The sequence below is a fragment of the Antedon bifida genome, chromosome 10, assembly GCF_963402885.1.
Source record: "Antedon bifida chromosome 10, ecAntBifi1.1, whole genome shotgun sequence".
NCBI classification, from domain to species: domain Eukaryota; kingdom Metazoa; phylum Echinodermata; class Crinoidea; order Comatulida; family Antedonidae; genus Antedon; species Antedon bifida.
Genome location: NC_136235.1, coordinates 15,147,288 through 15,163,906, shown reverse-complemented (window position 1 = coordinate 15,163,906; position 16,619 = coordinate 15,147,288). Strand labels below are relative to the sequence as shown.

Sequence of the window (16,619 nt, the reverse complement as noted above, 5' to 3'; positions counted from 1 at the left end):
AATTATTTTGTATAAGTCAAAGTGATAAAGTTATGACTGCAGGCCATCAATATTTTGCAATCTCTTTTAAATTTCCCTTTGTCGCCTCTACAAGTCTAAAGTACATTTCGAACTCACATTTAAAAAATAAGTGATTGATGATGGATGGTCCAGTAAAAAAGTTCCATCATAACATCCATCTCAAATTCTTCTATGTCTAACGAGACCAGCTCCTGCAAATGAGGTTGTAGAATTCCTCACAGTTTCTTATTTTCTTTCTTTCTTCGGGCTTTTCGCCAATGAGCTATGCTCGACGCGATTATGAGATCATGTTCCGAATATGAGCACTGTTTCTATAATTTACATTATTATTATTATCGTTTCAAATTAATTAATTAAATTTCAGTATATCACCGGGCGGTTTAGAATTAATGTTCTTTGCCTGATTTGTTTATATATATAAAAGTATCTCTTCGGAGATCCCGCCTCGTGAATAAAAATACTGTAAGATGAGGGCGTATCAATTTGATCTCTGGTGCGCGTGCGTACAACTGAGGACTAGTGCTGTCCGCCGTACCACGCCGAGAATGTTAAAGAGTCGCTATCCAATCGAGTTCGAACAATACCATGAAAGCCCCAGTGGTCTAATGGTTAGGACATCTGCATATCAAGCAGGCGGTCCGAGTTCGAGTCTCGGTTGGGGCGACTTTTTCTCATTCTCACAGATTTCCTCATCTTTATCGTTTCAAATTAATTAATTAAATTTCAGTATATCACCGGGTGGTTTAGAATTAATGTTCTTTGCCTGATTTGTTTATATATATATAAAAGTATCTCTTCGGAGATCCCGCCTCGTGAATAAAAATACTGTAAGATGAGGGCGTATCAATTTGATCTCTGGTGCGCGTGCGTACAACTGAGGACTAGTGCTGTTCCGCCGTACCACGCCGAGAATGTTAAAGAGTCGCTATCCAATCGAGTTTGAACAATACCATGAAAGCCCTAGTGGTCTAATGATTAGGGCAACTGCATATCAAGCAGACGGTCCGAGTGTCTCGGTTGGGGCGACTTTTTCGAATTCTCACAGATTTCCTCATCTTTATCGTTTCAAATTAATTAATTAAATTTCAGTATATCACCGGGCGGTTTAGAATTAATGTTCTTTTCCTGCTGTGTTTATATATATATATAAGTATCTCTTCGGAGATCCCGCCTCGTGAATAAAAATACTGAAAGATGAGGGCGTATCAATTTGATCTCTGTTGCGCGTGCGTACAAATGAGGACTAGCGCTGTTCCGCCGTACAACGCCGAGAATGTTAAAGAGTCGCTATCCAATCGAGTTTGAACAATACCATGAACGCCCTAGTGGTCTAATGGTTAAGGCAACTGCATATCAAGGAGACGGTCCGAGTTCGAGTCTCGGTTGGGGCGACTTTTTCGAATTCTCACAGATCTCCCCATCTTTATCATTTTAAATTAATTAATTAAATGTCAGTATATCACCGGGCGGTTTTTAATTAATGTTCTTTGCCTGTTGTGTTTATATAAATAAAAGTATATCTTCGGAGATCCCGCTTTGTGAATAAAAATACTGTAAAACATGAGGGTGTATCAATTTGATCTCTGGTGCGCGTGCGTACAATTGAAGACTAGTGCTGTTCCGCCGTACCACGCTGAGAATGTTACAGAGTCGCTATCCAATCGAGTTTGAACAATACCATGAAAGCCCCAGTGGTCTAATGGTTAGGACAACTGCATATCAAGCAGACGATTCGAGTTCGAGTCTTGGTTGGGGCGACTTTTTCTCATTCTCACAGATTTCCTCATCTTTATCATTTCAAATTAATTAATTAAATGTCAGTATATCACCGGGCGGTTTAGAATTAATGTTCTTTGCCTGTTGTGTTTATATAAATAAAAGTATCTCTTCGGAGATCCCGCTTTGTGAATAAAAATACTGTAAAGATGAGGGTGTATCAATTTGATCTCTGGTGCGCGTGCGTACAATTGAAGACTAGTGCTGTTCCGCCGTACCACGCTGAGAATGTTACAGAGTCGCTATCCAATCGAGTTTGAACAATACCAAGAAAGCCCCAGTGGTCTAATGGTTAGGACAACTGCATATCAAGCAGACGGTCAGTATATCACCGGGCGGTTTAGAATTAATTCTTAATTCTTTGCATGTTGTGTTTTTATATATCCTAGATATATATATATATCCTATATTAATTAATGTTCTTTGCCTAATGTGTTTATATATATAAAAGTATCTTTTCGGAGATCCCGCCTCGTGAATAAAAATAGTGAAAGATAAGGGCATTTTTTTTTTATTATTCATATTTCATACAGAGAAAATAAAATAAGCAAAAAGACGTGTCTATAACAAGCAGTAAAAAAGATTAACATTACAAAAAATTAATAAAGTCTACCCATTGTTTCTCAAAATCATTTGATTCTCCATTTTGCTTGCAATATACCTTAACATCGTTAAATAATTTCGTAAATAAATATTTAAAGCCTTAATACTTGGCAGAATTTTACCAATTCTACATTTATAAATTAAATACTTTGTAAGAATATTAATTGTATTAACAGAAAAACATTGTGAAATATCTCCAAACAAAATCGAATCAATTGTAAAAGTTATTTTTTTAAAGGAAATACTAATTTTGTGTTGTATATTTGACCATAGTGGTTTTACATATTTGCAGTTTACAAACAGAAGAGGAAGTGTTTCAGGTACATTGTCACAGAAAGCACATGCTTCATTTTGTCGAATACCAATTCGTGTCAAAAAAACATTTGTTGCAATTATTCTATTTATTCTATATTGGAACCATTGTAGGTTTGTTTGTCCGACACATTTAAAAGGAAGTTTGTATATTTGTTTCAGTTCCTCATCTGTTTTATTGACATTAATACTAATTTTGTGTTGTATATTTGACCATAGTGGTTTTACATATTTGCAGTTTACAAACAGAAGAGGAAGTGTTTCAGGTACATTGTCACAGAAAGTACATGCTTCATTTTGTCGAATACCAATTCGTGTCAAAAAAACATTTGTTACAATTATTCTATTATTTATTCTATATTGGAACCATTGTAGGTTTGTTTGTCCGACACATTTAAAAGGAAGTTTGTATATTTGTTTCAGTTCCTCATCTGTTTTATTGACATTAATTTTTTCTTTCCATTTTCTCATACTTTTCGGTCTGACAAAAACATTTCTTTAAATTTGTTGTAAAAAGCTTTACACCCTGTTGGATTTTCAATAAAAATATCTAAATGAAAAGGAATTATTGGTGTTTGCAGTTTAGTCAAATTACTTATATTGTAACTATGTTTTATTGAATTAATTATACTTTGGTACTGTAAAAAGTTACATTGAATATTATAATGTTTTTTGAAGTGTTCCTATGACATAAAAGAATTTTTTTCTGAACTTAATACATCGTTAATATAAACTATTTCCTTTTCATACCAATTTTTAAAAAACACTGGCCTATTGGCAACTTTTATTTCGTTATTTCCCCACAAAAATATTCTTGGATATCTATATTTGTTTTTGGGTAGGCCTAATTACTTTGATTCAGAATATTCTAGGCAGTTACAACATCATTCTAAAAGGCATTCCTTTCAGAAGTTAAAAAACACGTTTTCTCGATATTATACCACTCATAAGTGGAACAAAAGAATTAGAAAGAGATTTCCAAAAGTATCTCTTCGGAGATCCCGACTCGTGAATAAAAATACTGAAAGATGAGGGCGTATCAATTTGATCTCTGTTGCGCATGCGTACAACTGAGGACTAGTGCTGTTCCGCCGTACCACGCCGAGAATGTTGAAGAGTCGCTATCCAATCGAGTTTGAACAATACCATGAAAGCCCCAGTGGTCCAATTGTTAGGGCAACTGGATATCAAGCAGACGTTCCGAGTTCGAGTCTTGGTTGGGGCGACTTTTTCTCATTCTCACAGATTTCCTCACCTCTATCGTTTCAAATTCCAGGATATCACCGGGCGGTTTAAAATGTTCTTTGCCTAATGTATATATATATATCTTTTTTTATCAAAAGCTGGCTTGACGTGATAACTATTCGTATCATAAATAGAATAACGAGTATTGGTTGACGATAAGATCAGAAAAAAAGGCAAAGACCCGGTTTCTTTTGCAGAGAACAATAAATAATACATATCAGTTTGAAGTTCTAATCAGCTAGACGACAAGCATTCTAAACTTTTGAATCACGCAATGTCGTAAATAAACATTATGGCGTTCATCCTTGTTTGCAGTTCTAATCAGCTAGACGACAAACATTCTAAACTCTTGAATCACGCAATGTCGTAAATAAACATTATGGCGTTCATCCTTGTTTGCAGTTCTAATCAGCTAGACAAACATTCTAAATACATTTTAATCACACAATGTCGTAATTAAGCATCAGGGCGTTCATCTTATATTACTGAAGTTTGATTGGATGTTATTGAGTTTAAATATTTTCGAAATTGTTCCTGATTTCACTCTGTTACAAACAATTACACAAGTAGTACCTGGTAGAAGGTGGAGATTTGTATTACGAGATTTGGAAAGCTGGCAAGAGGGTAGGTGTTGGTGTTTAGTTTTATTCTATTTTTTAAGTTGTTTTGTAAATTTTATGCTTGCCCTCTGGAAAAATAAAATATCTTCATGTATTATATTATATTTTATATGTATAATTTGTTTTTTATTTTCATAGGTTTTCATCAGAGGAAGCATTTAACTACGCTCAAATGTATAGAAATGAAAGTAACTGTTAACTGGGGCAGCAGTGGAGACATTCAATAACTTTTAATTTGAGGAAAAGGAGATCTCATTTTAAGCAGAAGGGAACATTCTACTATTCTGAAGTTGATGGAACTGACTTTTTTTTAATTGTGAGTACATTTCTGTTTAGTTTTATGGACAGTTTTAAACACATTAATATAATGAATAATGTTCATATGAACAAAATAATTGCTTAGATTGTCAAGATAAAACAGTAATTAAAAAAGATCACTTTTTAAATTAATAATAATTTGATGCTTTTTAATTAGCGCATCAGTCGAACAACACATGTCACGATGCCGAATAAAAAGATATTAAGTCTTGAGTAATATAATCAAGTAATATAATCAACTCTCAGAAGAGACTTAGTTGTTTCATTATTCAAATTTATTTATTTTTTTCTATGATGCATTGTAATCAGTATGTAAATATTCGTTATATATATATATATATTTAAGATGTACCCGTAACCTAAAGTAAACAAAGTTATACGAACTGAATTATTTCAAAATGCTTGTTTATCTTTTCTACATGACGGCAGTGTTTTGCCAAATTCCTGTTTTTCTATTGCACCTACAGTAACTCACCATTAGAGATCTTTGGTTTTGTGATATTCACATCTCATTACCTTTTAGTTTTTTGATGATCACATATTTTTTTATAATTATGCTTTTTTTCATTATAATCACATTGACTTGTACTAAATACGAAATTCAATTTCATTGACAATATTGAAACTAATAAATATGTTGAATCCTTTAACTAACTTATTAATAGCCTAAATGGCCAGACGGACATCCTAAATAACTGTAAATATTATGACACGTGTCAATTTAACGATAAATTCAAAACGCCAAGATCTCTATATATGTTCAAGTTTCTTTAACATTTATTTTTTTCTCTTTTGTGGGGATTTTACCCACTTTTATTTCTTATAAAAACTCATATTTTTGTAAATAATATTTATCTTTATATAATAATTATGCACAATTTTCATTAATATTTGTTTCTCTACTCTACTCAATTAATACAGATGTAAGTTTTTCTTACACATACATTAAGATATAATAATAATTATAATTATAAAACCAAATTATATTTTCATAACTATATACAAGTATTTCAACTCAAATATCCATAACAAAATAATAATAATTTTTAATTAATACCAATTACCAATATGTTATACTTTAAACATGTTCATAGCATTTCTTTAACACTTTCTTTTAACATGAACATAATTATAATTTTCTTATGGTATTATATTTTATACACATTAAATTTAAGTATAAATTGTTAATAATACACATATAATTCCTTTATGAATGTATATTTCTACTTTAATCATGCTTTGATTCTTATGTAACATTATCTTCTACATAAATTCATATAATAATTCATAGTTTTATCTAGTATAGTTTGTTGTTTGCAACATTATTTTATCTCATAAAAAAAATTGTTTATATTTCTACCAAGCTAACTTTTTTTTTTTAAATTATTAATAAAACATTTAAAGTTATATATAGTATGACCTTCACATCTACAAATAGAAGAACCATTAGTTGAGCAGCATGAATTGTAATAGTACAATGTGGTATTTTCTTTTACAATAACTTATTATTTTTTTTATTTTAAACGATTATCAGATGACTGCTAAACACACTATGCATAATGTATCACTAGTTGTTAATACACAATTATTTGCTTTAACTTTACATATCCGAGATAATATTTTGTATCTTCTGCCATCTTTTTCTTCCATTTACTTTATTTAACATTATATAATTTATTCAACCATAAACTACTATTACCAATTAAACAGATGCTATCAGTTTGGAATAGAATCTCTATATAAAATTTAAGGAATATTAGTTCAAATATTAATTACTATCAATATAACATTCGCAATACTTATATTTGGATAGTTTTTTTTGGAAATACAGTTGTGGTGAATGGTCCATGCCAGATTATCGTGTATATGTATCTCATGTATGCGATTTAAATTTATACCATTGAAGAAAAAAAATATTTAGAGTTGACGAGCATTTCATTTGGCTGTTATGGAAAATGATAAAATTTGTTTTTGTGAGATGATAAAGAGCTCGTTTGACTATAGGTCGTCATAAAATGTCTGCAGTGATTGTTTGCACCCTTGGTAGGTCGTCGTTGTCTTCGCGTCGTCGTCATCGTCGACGACGACATCGAGCATTACTTTTTTTTACTTGATTGAATAGGCCTATATAGTTGGTTCATACTTTCAGTACTGATTTTAACCACCTGGATGAGGATGCTTTGCATTTACCTATCTCTTTCTACAAGAATTGTTTGTAATAGCTGAAAACTTGTCAAACAGTTCGAGTCACAGCATCATAATGTTGAAGACCAAACCAAATTTCTTTAAAAAATACTATTTTAATAGATTTAATATACGTTTATACAAACGTATTGATTGACGATGAATTGAACATTCCAATCTCTTAGTCTCCCAGGTCTAATAGTAGATATAGTATAACAATACTGTAATTAGGTGATCATTTAGAATATTGTATGGAATTTTTATTATTATTCTTCCTCTTTGTTTCTTTCTGTTCAATGTTTGTGTAACAAATATCTGAACAAGTTAAATGTCAATTATCATCAACATTTCACAATATCTTTCAAATAATTTATAACTTAATCTTAATAAGCTTTTCAGCGTGATCACTTATCATATTCGTGGCGTCGTTTATACGCCATTTTGTGAAATCACATTATCAGTCATAACTCGTCTTCACATATCAATCAAATTCACTATACATAAACTTCAGGTCAAGGTTAAAAATATTTGCAATAACAAACGTACGCGTACAAAAGTCCATACGCGTAAAATCGCGTGTTAAAAATTTAAAAAGCTCAAAATAACGTTTTGATCAATTTAGAGCATGAATTAGGCCATGTCATATTATTAAATCTCTTGACAGTCTTAAACTTAAACACCCAGATGCTGGCTTCATTATTATGGGGGACCTGAACAGAACTGACCTAGCCCCACTATGCCGTGCACATAACCTAAAACAAATTGTGAAAGAACCAACGCGAGGGGATGCAATACTAGATATTATAGCCACCAATCTGAAGCAGTATTATTGCAATCCCCGAATTGTGTCGCCGATGGGTGCTAGCGATCATAATTGTGTTCTGTTGTCAACAACTACAAGGACGAATAGCAACAAAATCGAAAAGCGTGTAATCAGACCAATGAAAGCGAGAAGTGTTGAAGAATTTGGCCGTTGGATAACTACCCATGACTGGAACGAGGTTATTAACGCGAGTAATACTGAACAGAAAACGCAATCATTTTATTTGTCATTGACTTCTGCTATCAACACTTTCTTCCCGGTTAAATCCATTAAGATACATCCAACTGATAAGCCATGGATTTCGCAACAAGCAAAGGATCTTATAATGAAACGTCAACACGCTTTTACTAATCATGGTAAATCGCTGCAATGGAAATTCTATAGGAATATGGTACAAAAAGTGATCAAGAAAGACAAAATGAACTTTTACAATGAACGTTTATTAAACTTAAAAGCCACTAATCCCCATAAATGGCACCAAGGCGTGCAGATGTTAGCTAATAAAACAAAACCCCAACCACTTATTAGTGTAGAGGATATTCCGCAGGATGACTATCATGGTATAAGTAATTTTGTAAACAACCATTTTGCTATAACTTCCCAAAGCAGACCTAGTATTGATTTATGTAAGCTTCCTACGTATTTACCTGCCAATAAACCCCCTAATGTAAAAGAATGGGAAATGTACAATCAATTAAGAAAAGTTAAAGTAAATAAGTCCCCGGGCCCTGATAATGTGCCTAACAGATTAATAAGAGATTTTGCATGCGAACTAAGCATCCCTATGACTAATATCTTAAATGCCTCCCTCAGTGAGGGTCATGTCCCAACTATGTGGAAGGATGCTATTGTTACTCCGGTTCCCAAAGAAAATGGTTGTACTAGGGTTGACAAATTTCGACCAATCTCGCTTACATGTATCCTAGCTAAGGTAGCTGAGGGCTTCATTAAAAAATGGCTCTTAACAGATATCGAGAAAAATCTTGATAACAACCAATATGGTTGCCGTAAACACTTTTCTACAACCCATAATTTGGTTGATCTACTAAATGTGTTCTATGAAGGTAGTAACATTCCCAAATCTGTTGGTCAGTTAGTTTTAACTGACTTTAGTAAAGCATTCGATTGTGTTGACCACACAATAGCAGTTTCTAAATTAGTAACACTTGGCTGTAGACCTGAAATTGTACCGTGGTTAATTAGCTTTTTGTCAAACAGAACCCAACAAGTACGCTATAAATCCACATTATCAATGAGTGTTAATCTAACATGTGGCGTCCCTCAAGGCACACTCCTTGGGCCTATGATCTTTCTTGCTCTAATTAATGATGCCATGCAAGACTCGCCATGTAAAACTTGGAAATATGTAGATGATTTGTGCATAGGACAGATAGTAAAAAAGGATGAAATTTCCTCAATTCAGAATGATGTTGCTTTACTGAATGTATGGTCTAATGAAAACAAACTAAAACTTAACCCAACTAAATGTAAAACTATGTATTTTAACTTTCAAAGAAATCAATATGAACATGAACCCCTTTTGATTGGTAATGCTACAATTGAAATTGTTAATGAAACTAAGTTACTAGGTTTATGGATACAAGCCAACCTCAAATGGGACCGTAATGTTAAAGAAATTGTATCCAAAGCCAGCAGACGTCTGCATATATTGTGTAGATTAAGAAAGTTCAATCTTCCGAAATTTGATCTTGTAGATGTATTTAAGAGTTACATAAGACCAAGTGTTGAATATGCTGTCCCAGTATGGCATTCTAGTCTTACTAAGAAACAAAGTGATATGATAGAATCTGTCCAAAAAAGGGCTTGCAGAATAATATTGTGTAATGACTACATATGTTATGACCAAGCACTCAATGATCTTTCTTTAGACACTTTATCTGATAGAAGGCGTAATCTATGCTATAAGTTTGCTCTGAATTGTTCAAAAAGTATTCATTTTGGAAAATGGTTTCCAGTGAAGAATGTAAGTAACATGAAACTAAGACGTGTAAAGTATCAACAACCCAAATGCAGAGTTGAAAGATATAGAAAAAGTGCAATACCATACCTTATCTCGCTTCTAAATGAATAATCATTATATATCACCCAGTACAGCTATGCAATTCTTATTGGTCCTTTTTGGTGTTTTTTTTTTTTCTATTTTAATATTTTTATGCTAAACTTGTTGAATGTTCCTGTATTGTATTTCTTGTGTAAATTGCCTCCTTTTTTATATATAATTATCATTGGTTTTATACTTTTATACAAATTTTAATATTGAGAAAATGTAAATATCTTTGTAATTCAGCTAAGGCTGCGATGATGATAGTGAAATAAATGAAATGAAATGAAATGAAAATAATAAAAGACAACAAGATATTTTTTTTCTAATTACATTGTGTAACCTAAATACATTTATATTTGATGTTATCTTTTCTCAAATAGGTTACATCGTTGAAGCAGGACATTTCCATTTGTTCAGACGTTTAGCTTCATTCCAGTCTCTGTTGCTGGTGTGCTGCAGACAACTGCTAAAATCAGAATTGAGTAGATAAAATGGCCAAACCAGAACCTGTAAAGAAAAATATTTTGCAGAAGTCAAGGATTGTTCACGATGGTCCACCACCTATACATGCACTAAATTTGAATGAAGTTGTGAGAAATGAAGCCGATAACATCCATAAATATGAATTTGGAAATTCTAACATGCAAAGTCAAACTACCGATAAAGTAATTATGGTTGTAGGTGCAACAGGAGCAGGGAAAACAACATTTATAAATGGGCTAATCAATTATGTATTTGGTGTAAAATGGGAGGATCCTTATCGATTTAAACTTGTTATTGAAAAAGAAAAAACACAGGCAGAATCTCAGACATCATCCATAACATCATACACAATCCATCATCAGGTTGGCTTTAAGATACTCTATACCCTGACAATCATTGATACTCCTGGATTTGGTGACACGTCAAGCATCGATCGAGATAAAGACATAACTAAGCAAATGCATAGCTTCTTTTCTACTAAAGGTATAGGTGGTATCGACCATATAGATGCCATAGGATTTGTGGTTCAATCTTCATTACCAAGACTCACGGCAGCACAGAAATATATTTTTCACTCAGTTTTGTCAATATTTGGAAAGGATATTAAAGATAACATATTTATGCTAGCCACTTTTGCAGATAGCCACAAAAACCCACCAGTTATGGCAGCTATCGATGCAGCTGAGCTCCCATATAAGGCAGTTTTAAATTTCAACAACTCTGCTTTGTTTGTTGATACTAGATGTGCGGATGATGATGATGATGATGATGAAGAAGAAGAAGAAGAAGATGAAAAAGGTGATGGAGGATTTCAGCGTTTGCACTGGAAAATGGGAATAAAAAGTTTCAAACGGTTCTTTAAAGAGCTGGGAGAAGTTGAGCCAAAAAGCTTATTGTTGACCAAGGAAGTCTTAGACGAGCGCGGTCAATTGGAAGCCGACATCGCTGGTCTACGGGTTACAATCAAATCAGCACAAACTAAACTTCAACAACTGAATACAGAAACAGAATTACTCAATAAACACAAGAAAGATATTGAAGACAATAAAAATTTCCAGTACACAGTAAAAGAGGAGGTGGTTGTTAAAAAAAAAGTTAGGGAAAACGTCACCAACTGTACGCAATGCGACGTAACTTGCCACCACCCTTGTCTTTTAAAACACGACATTTTTAGAATGACATGTCAAGCTATGTCGTGGGGTAATTGTCGAATTTGTCCCGGTAAATGTAGCTGGAAAATGCATAAGAATACGGGAATTATATTTGAGATGGAAAAGCGTGATGTCAAGAAAGACTTCGCAGATCTAAAGAAACGTTACGAAGCTGCACAAGGTGCCAAACTGACTGCTGAGCAAATCGTAAAGAAACATAAAGATGAATGTGATTATGTGCAGTTTCAAGTTCTGGAATTGACAGAAGATATTCGTAAAAGTGTGAATCGTCTTCGGGAGATTTCTCTTACTAAAAACCCATTGTCATCAGTTGAGTATATTAAACTCCTACTCGAAACTGAAAAGAAAGAAAATGGATTCTCCGAAAACTACAGACAGCTAGAAATCTTAAAAGAGCAGGCAGAATTTTTGTCACAAGTCCAAAAACCTGATTATGATCCGTTAAAGGAGTACAAACAAAATCTAGGCAAGAATGAAAGAGGTAATTTCACCAACTTAAAGAAATGGATGGGAAAGTATTAATCACAAATATCCTTTCAACATCTTTGAGATATCAACACACTCTTTATTCATTATTATTTCTATCGTATTGTTCACATAACTTAATTTCTACATCAAATCTCAGAAGTATTTTTGAAATCGTGAATTCTATTTGTAAATTGAACAATTTACACTTAATCAAACATTAATATGAAGGTTAGAAAAAAACATCCTATGAAACTGTTTGTTTAATATACAAACCGAAAATATGGTAATCATATCGATGTTTTAAAAAGAGAAGAATCAAGTATTGTATACTTATTTTTTAATATTTTTGTTTATCCCTTTAGTGACCGATTTAGTAGTTTTCTAAATAGTATTGTACATAATGTAATGATGAATATCACAGGCCTACAGTAATATTGATTATTGAGCTACAGTTATAACACCATATAGTAGATTGCTTTTCGTAGATTATTAGTCAGTTTAAACTAAGTATCGTATTGTCATTTATTATTATCTACATGTTTATCATATTTTATAGTTTTCTTTCATTGTTATTGATACTACTAATTACTACTGCGCTGTTCATTATTAATGTGTAGTGTAGGTATTTTGTTACATATTTCGATTTTCACTTGGTTTTATTGATTAGATTGATTATGACATGACTCTGACAAATTAGACTATTAAAGTGATTGTCCAACCAGCAAGAAATATAATTTTAGTTAGTTTTACTTTATTATAGTGAAGCATCGATGAATAACTACGATTGCTTGGATAATAATGCATTGTTTTGCTTGAATGAATAAAATAAAGAATACAATTAAATCAAATCCAGGCAAATAACTTAACTTATTTTTGTTTCCTTAACTTTAATCTACCATACCTAATTTCATTTGTCTAAATGTAGTTTTACAAAGAGACAACATACGTAGAAACAAAACCGATCTTCCACTAATCCAAAAAGCACATGTGTTGTGATTTGGCCTAGAACTGACAAATTACGTCATCATGGTTTGTGAAAAAATACGTACGCGCTGACGACAATTCTTGAATTTTTACAACGCGAATATGAACTGTTTTTATATATATAAACACAACAGGCAAAGAACATTAATTCTAAACCGCTCGGTGATAAAGATAAAGATGAGGAAATCTGTGAGAATGAGAAAAAGTCGCCCCAACCGAGACTCGAACTCGGACCGCCTGCTTGATATGCAGATGTCCTAACCATTAGACCACTGGGGCTTTCATGGTATTGTTCGAACTCGATTGGATAGCGACTCTTTAACACTCTCGGCGTGGTACGGCGGAACAGCACTAGTCCTCAGTTGTACGCACGCGCAACAGAGATCAAATTGATACGCCCTCATCTTTCAGTATTTTTATTCACGAGGCGGGATCTCCGAAAAGATACTTTTATATATATAAACACAACAGGCAAAGAACATTAATTCTAAACCGCTCGGTGATATACTGAAATTTAATTAATTAATTTGAAACGATAAAGATGAGGAAATCTGTGAGAATGAGAAAAAGTCGCCCCAACCGAGACTCGTACTCGGACCGCCTGCTTGATATGCAGATGTCCTAACCATTAGGCCACTGGGGCTTTCATGGTATTGTTTGAACTCGATTGGATAGCGACTCTTTAACACTCTCGGCGTGGTACGGCGGAACAGCGCTAGTCCTCAGTTGTACGCACGCGCAACAGAGATCAAATTGATACGCCCTCATCTTTCAGCATTTTTATTCACGAGGCGGGATCTCCGAAGAGATACTTTTATATATATAAACACAGCAGGCAAAGAACATTAATTCTAAACCGCCCGGTGATATACTGAAATTTAATTAATTAATTTGAAACGATAAAGATGAGGAAATCTGTGAGAATGAGAAAAAGTCGCCCCAACCGAGACTCAAACTCGGACCGTCTACTTGATATGCAGTTGCCCTAACCATTAGACCACTGGGGCTTTCATGGTATTGTTCGAACTCGATTGGATAGCGACTCTTTAACATTCTCGGCGTGGTACGGCGGAACAGCGCTAGTCCTCAGTTGTACGCACGCGCACCAGAGATCAAATTGATACGCCCTCTTCTTACAGTATTTTTATTCACGAGGCGGGATCTCCGAAGAGATACTTTTATATATATAAACAAATCAGGCAAAGAACATTAATTCTAAACCACCCGGTGATATACTGAAATTTAATTAATTAATTTGAAACGATAAAGATGAGGAAATCTGTGAGAATGAGAAAAAGTCGCTCCAACCGAGACTCGAACTCGGACCGCCTGCTTGATATGCAGATGTCCTAACCATTAGACCACTGGGGCTTTCATGGTATTGTTCGAACTCGATTGGATAGCGACTCTTTAACATTCTCGGCGTGGTACGGCGGAACAGCACTAGTCCTCAGTTGTACGCACGCGCACCAGAGATCAAATTGATACGCTCTCATATTACAGTATTTTTATTCACGAGGTGGGATCTCCGAAGAGATACTTTTATATGTATAAACAAATCAGGCAAAGAACATTAATTCTAAACCGCCCGGTGATATACTGAAATTTAATTAATTAATTTGAAACGATAAAGATGAGGAAATCTGTGAGAATGAGAAAAAGTCGCCCCAACCGAGACTCGAACTCGGACCGCCTGCTTGATATGCAGATGTCCTAATCATTAGACCACTGGGGCTTTCATGGTATTGTTCAAACTCGATTGGATAGCGACTCTTTAACATTCTCGGCGTGGTACGGCGGAACAGCACTAGTCCTCAGTTGTACGCAGGCGCACCAGAGATCAAATTGATACGCCCTCATCTTACAGTATTTTTATTCACGAGGTGGGATCTCCGAAGAGATACTTTTATATATATAAACAAATCAGGCAAAGAACATTATTCTAAACCGCCCGGTGAGATACTGAAATTTAATTAATTAATTTGAAACGATAAAGATGAGGAAATCTGTGAGAATGAGAAAAAGTCGTCCCAACCGAGACTCGAAGCCGGACCGTCTGCTTGATATGCAGTTGCCCTAACCATTAGACCACTGGGGCTTTCATGGTATTGTTCAAACTCGATTGGATAGCGACTCTTTAACATTCTCGGCGTGGTACGGCGGAACAGCGGAACAGCACTAGTCCTCATTTTTACGCACGCGCAACAGAGATCAAATTGATACGCCCTCTTCATTCAGTATTTTTATTCACGAGGCGGGATCTCCGAAGAGATACTTTTATATATATAAACACAGCAGGCAAAGAACATTAATTCTAAACCACCCGGTGATATACTGAAATTTAATTAATTAATTTGAAACGATAAAGATGAGGAAATCTGTGAGAATGAGAAAAAGTCGCCCCAACCGAGACTCAAACTCGGACCGCCTGCTTGATATGCAGATGTCCTAACCATTAGACCACTGGGGCTTTCATGGTATTGTTCGAACTCGATTGGATAGCGACTCTTTAACATTCTCGGCGTGGTACGGCGGAACAGCACTAGTCTTCAGTTGTACGCACGCGCACCAGAGATCAAATTGATACGCCCTCATATTACAGTATTTTTATTCACGAGGTGGGATCTCCGAAGAGATACTTTTATATGTATAAACAAATCAGGCAAAGAACATTAATTCTAAACCGCCCGGTGATATACTGAAATTTAATTAATTAATTTGAAACGATAAAGATGAGGAAATCTGTGAGAATGAGAAAAAGTCGCCCCAACCGAGACTCGAACTCGGACCGCCTGCTTGATATGCAGATGTCCTAACCATTAGACCACTGGGGCTTTCATGGTATTGTTCGAACTCGATTGGATAGCGACTCTTTAACATTCTCGGCGTGGTACGGCGGAACAGCGGAACAGCACTAGTCCTCATTTTTACGCACGCGCAGTAGAAGAAGAGGTACTTCAGACAGACAGTGAATTTCCTGATTACGTAATATCCGCCAGGTGTTTCTAATGAAGGTCGTTTCCGATGGTCCAGCAGGTTCACATACAATATCATGAGCACGGTATAGTCAGTCGTGATTATAACAATGGTTAACAATGGGGATAGTATAAGACAATAGAGTATATCATTTCACTAGAATTGTTATATAGATGGAAGTGAGACAATATAGTTTTTGTAAGATTTGAATTAGTCATAGAGTCAGTAAAGATGCACCTGGTTAATTAAAACTAGTTAATTGAGGGTTTTGATTGATGTATGCCGACATGCAGGTTCACATACAATATCATGAGCACGGTATAGTCAGTCGTGATTATAACAATGGTTAACAATGGGGATAGTATAAGACAATAGAGTATATCATTTCACTAGAAAAATGCCGACATAATCCAAAGACATAAGTTATTTGATCCGGATATTATAACAATGACTAAAACAAAAAGACAAGAATGAATGAAGTTAAATAATAAGTATGTCTTGATTGAACTATACCGACAGGTAATTAACCATCTTCCGGATTTGTTAACAAAGGGAAGAAACACAGGGTG

General features: G+C 34.3%; 1 protein-coding gene and 3 non-coding genes across 4 annotated transcripts; 2 read left to right on the top strand and 2 right to left on the bottom strand.

Annotated features, from left to right (window-relative positions):
* The first annotated feature begins 612 nt into the window (after positions 1-612).
* Trnad-auc (transfer RNA aspartic acid (anticodon AUC)) lies at positions 613-684 on the top strand. The gene has a single exon. It is a non-coding gene; the product is annotated as a tRNA-Asp (tRNA).
* A 9,774-nt stretch (positions 685-10,458) lies between these two features.
* LOC144853495 (uncharacterized) lies at positions 10,459-12,144 on the top strand. The gene is made up of 2 exons (XM_078711190.1): positions 10,459-11,181; positions 11,317-12,144. The coding sequence occupies exons 1-2, from the start codon at positions 10,459-10,461 to the stop codon at positions 12,142-12,144; spliced, it is 1,551 nt and encodes a 516-aa protein (XP_078567316.1).
* A 1,137-nt stretch (positions 12,145-13,281) lies between these two features.
* Positions 13,282-13,353, bottom strand: Trnad-auc (transfer RNA aspartic acid (anticodon AUC)). The gene has a single exon. It is a non-coding gene; the product is annotated as a tRNA-Asp (tRNA).
* Positions 13,354-15,836: 2,483 nt separating this feature from the next.
* On the bottom strand, positions 15,837-15,908 carry Trnad-auc (transfer RNA aspartic acid (anticodon AUC)). The gene has a single exon. It is a non-coding gene; the product is annotated as a tRNA-Asp (tRNA).
* Positions 15,909-16,619: the final 711 nt, after the last annotated feature.

Coding starts and splice junctions, on each gene's coding strand:
- LOC144853495 (XM_078711190.1), top strand. CDS start 10,459: ATGGCCAAACCAGAACCTGTAAAGAAAAATATTTTGCAGAAGTCAAGG. Junction 11,182..11,316: donor TCAACAACTCTGCTTTGTTT/GTTGATACTAGA, acceptor TTCTTTAAAGAG/CTGGGAGAAGTTGAGCCAAA.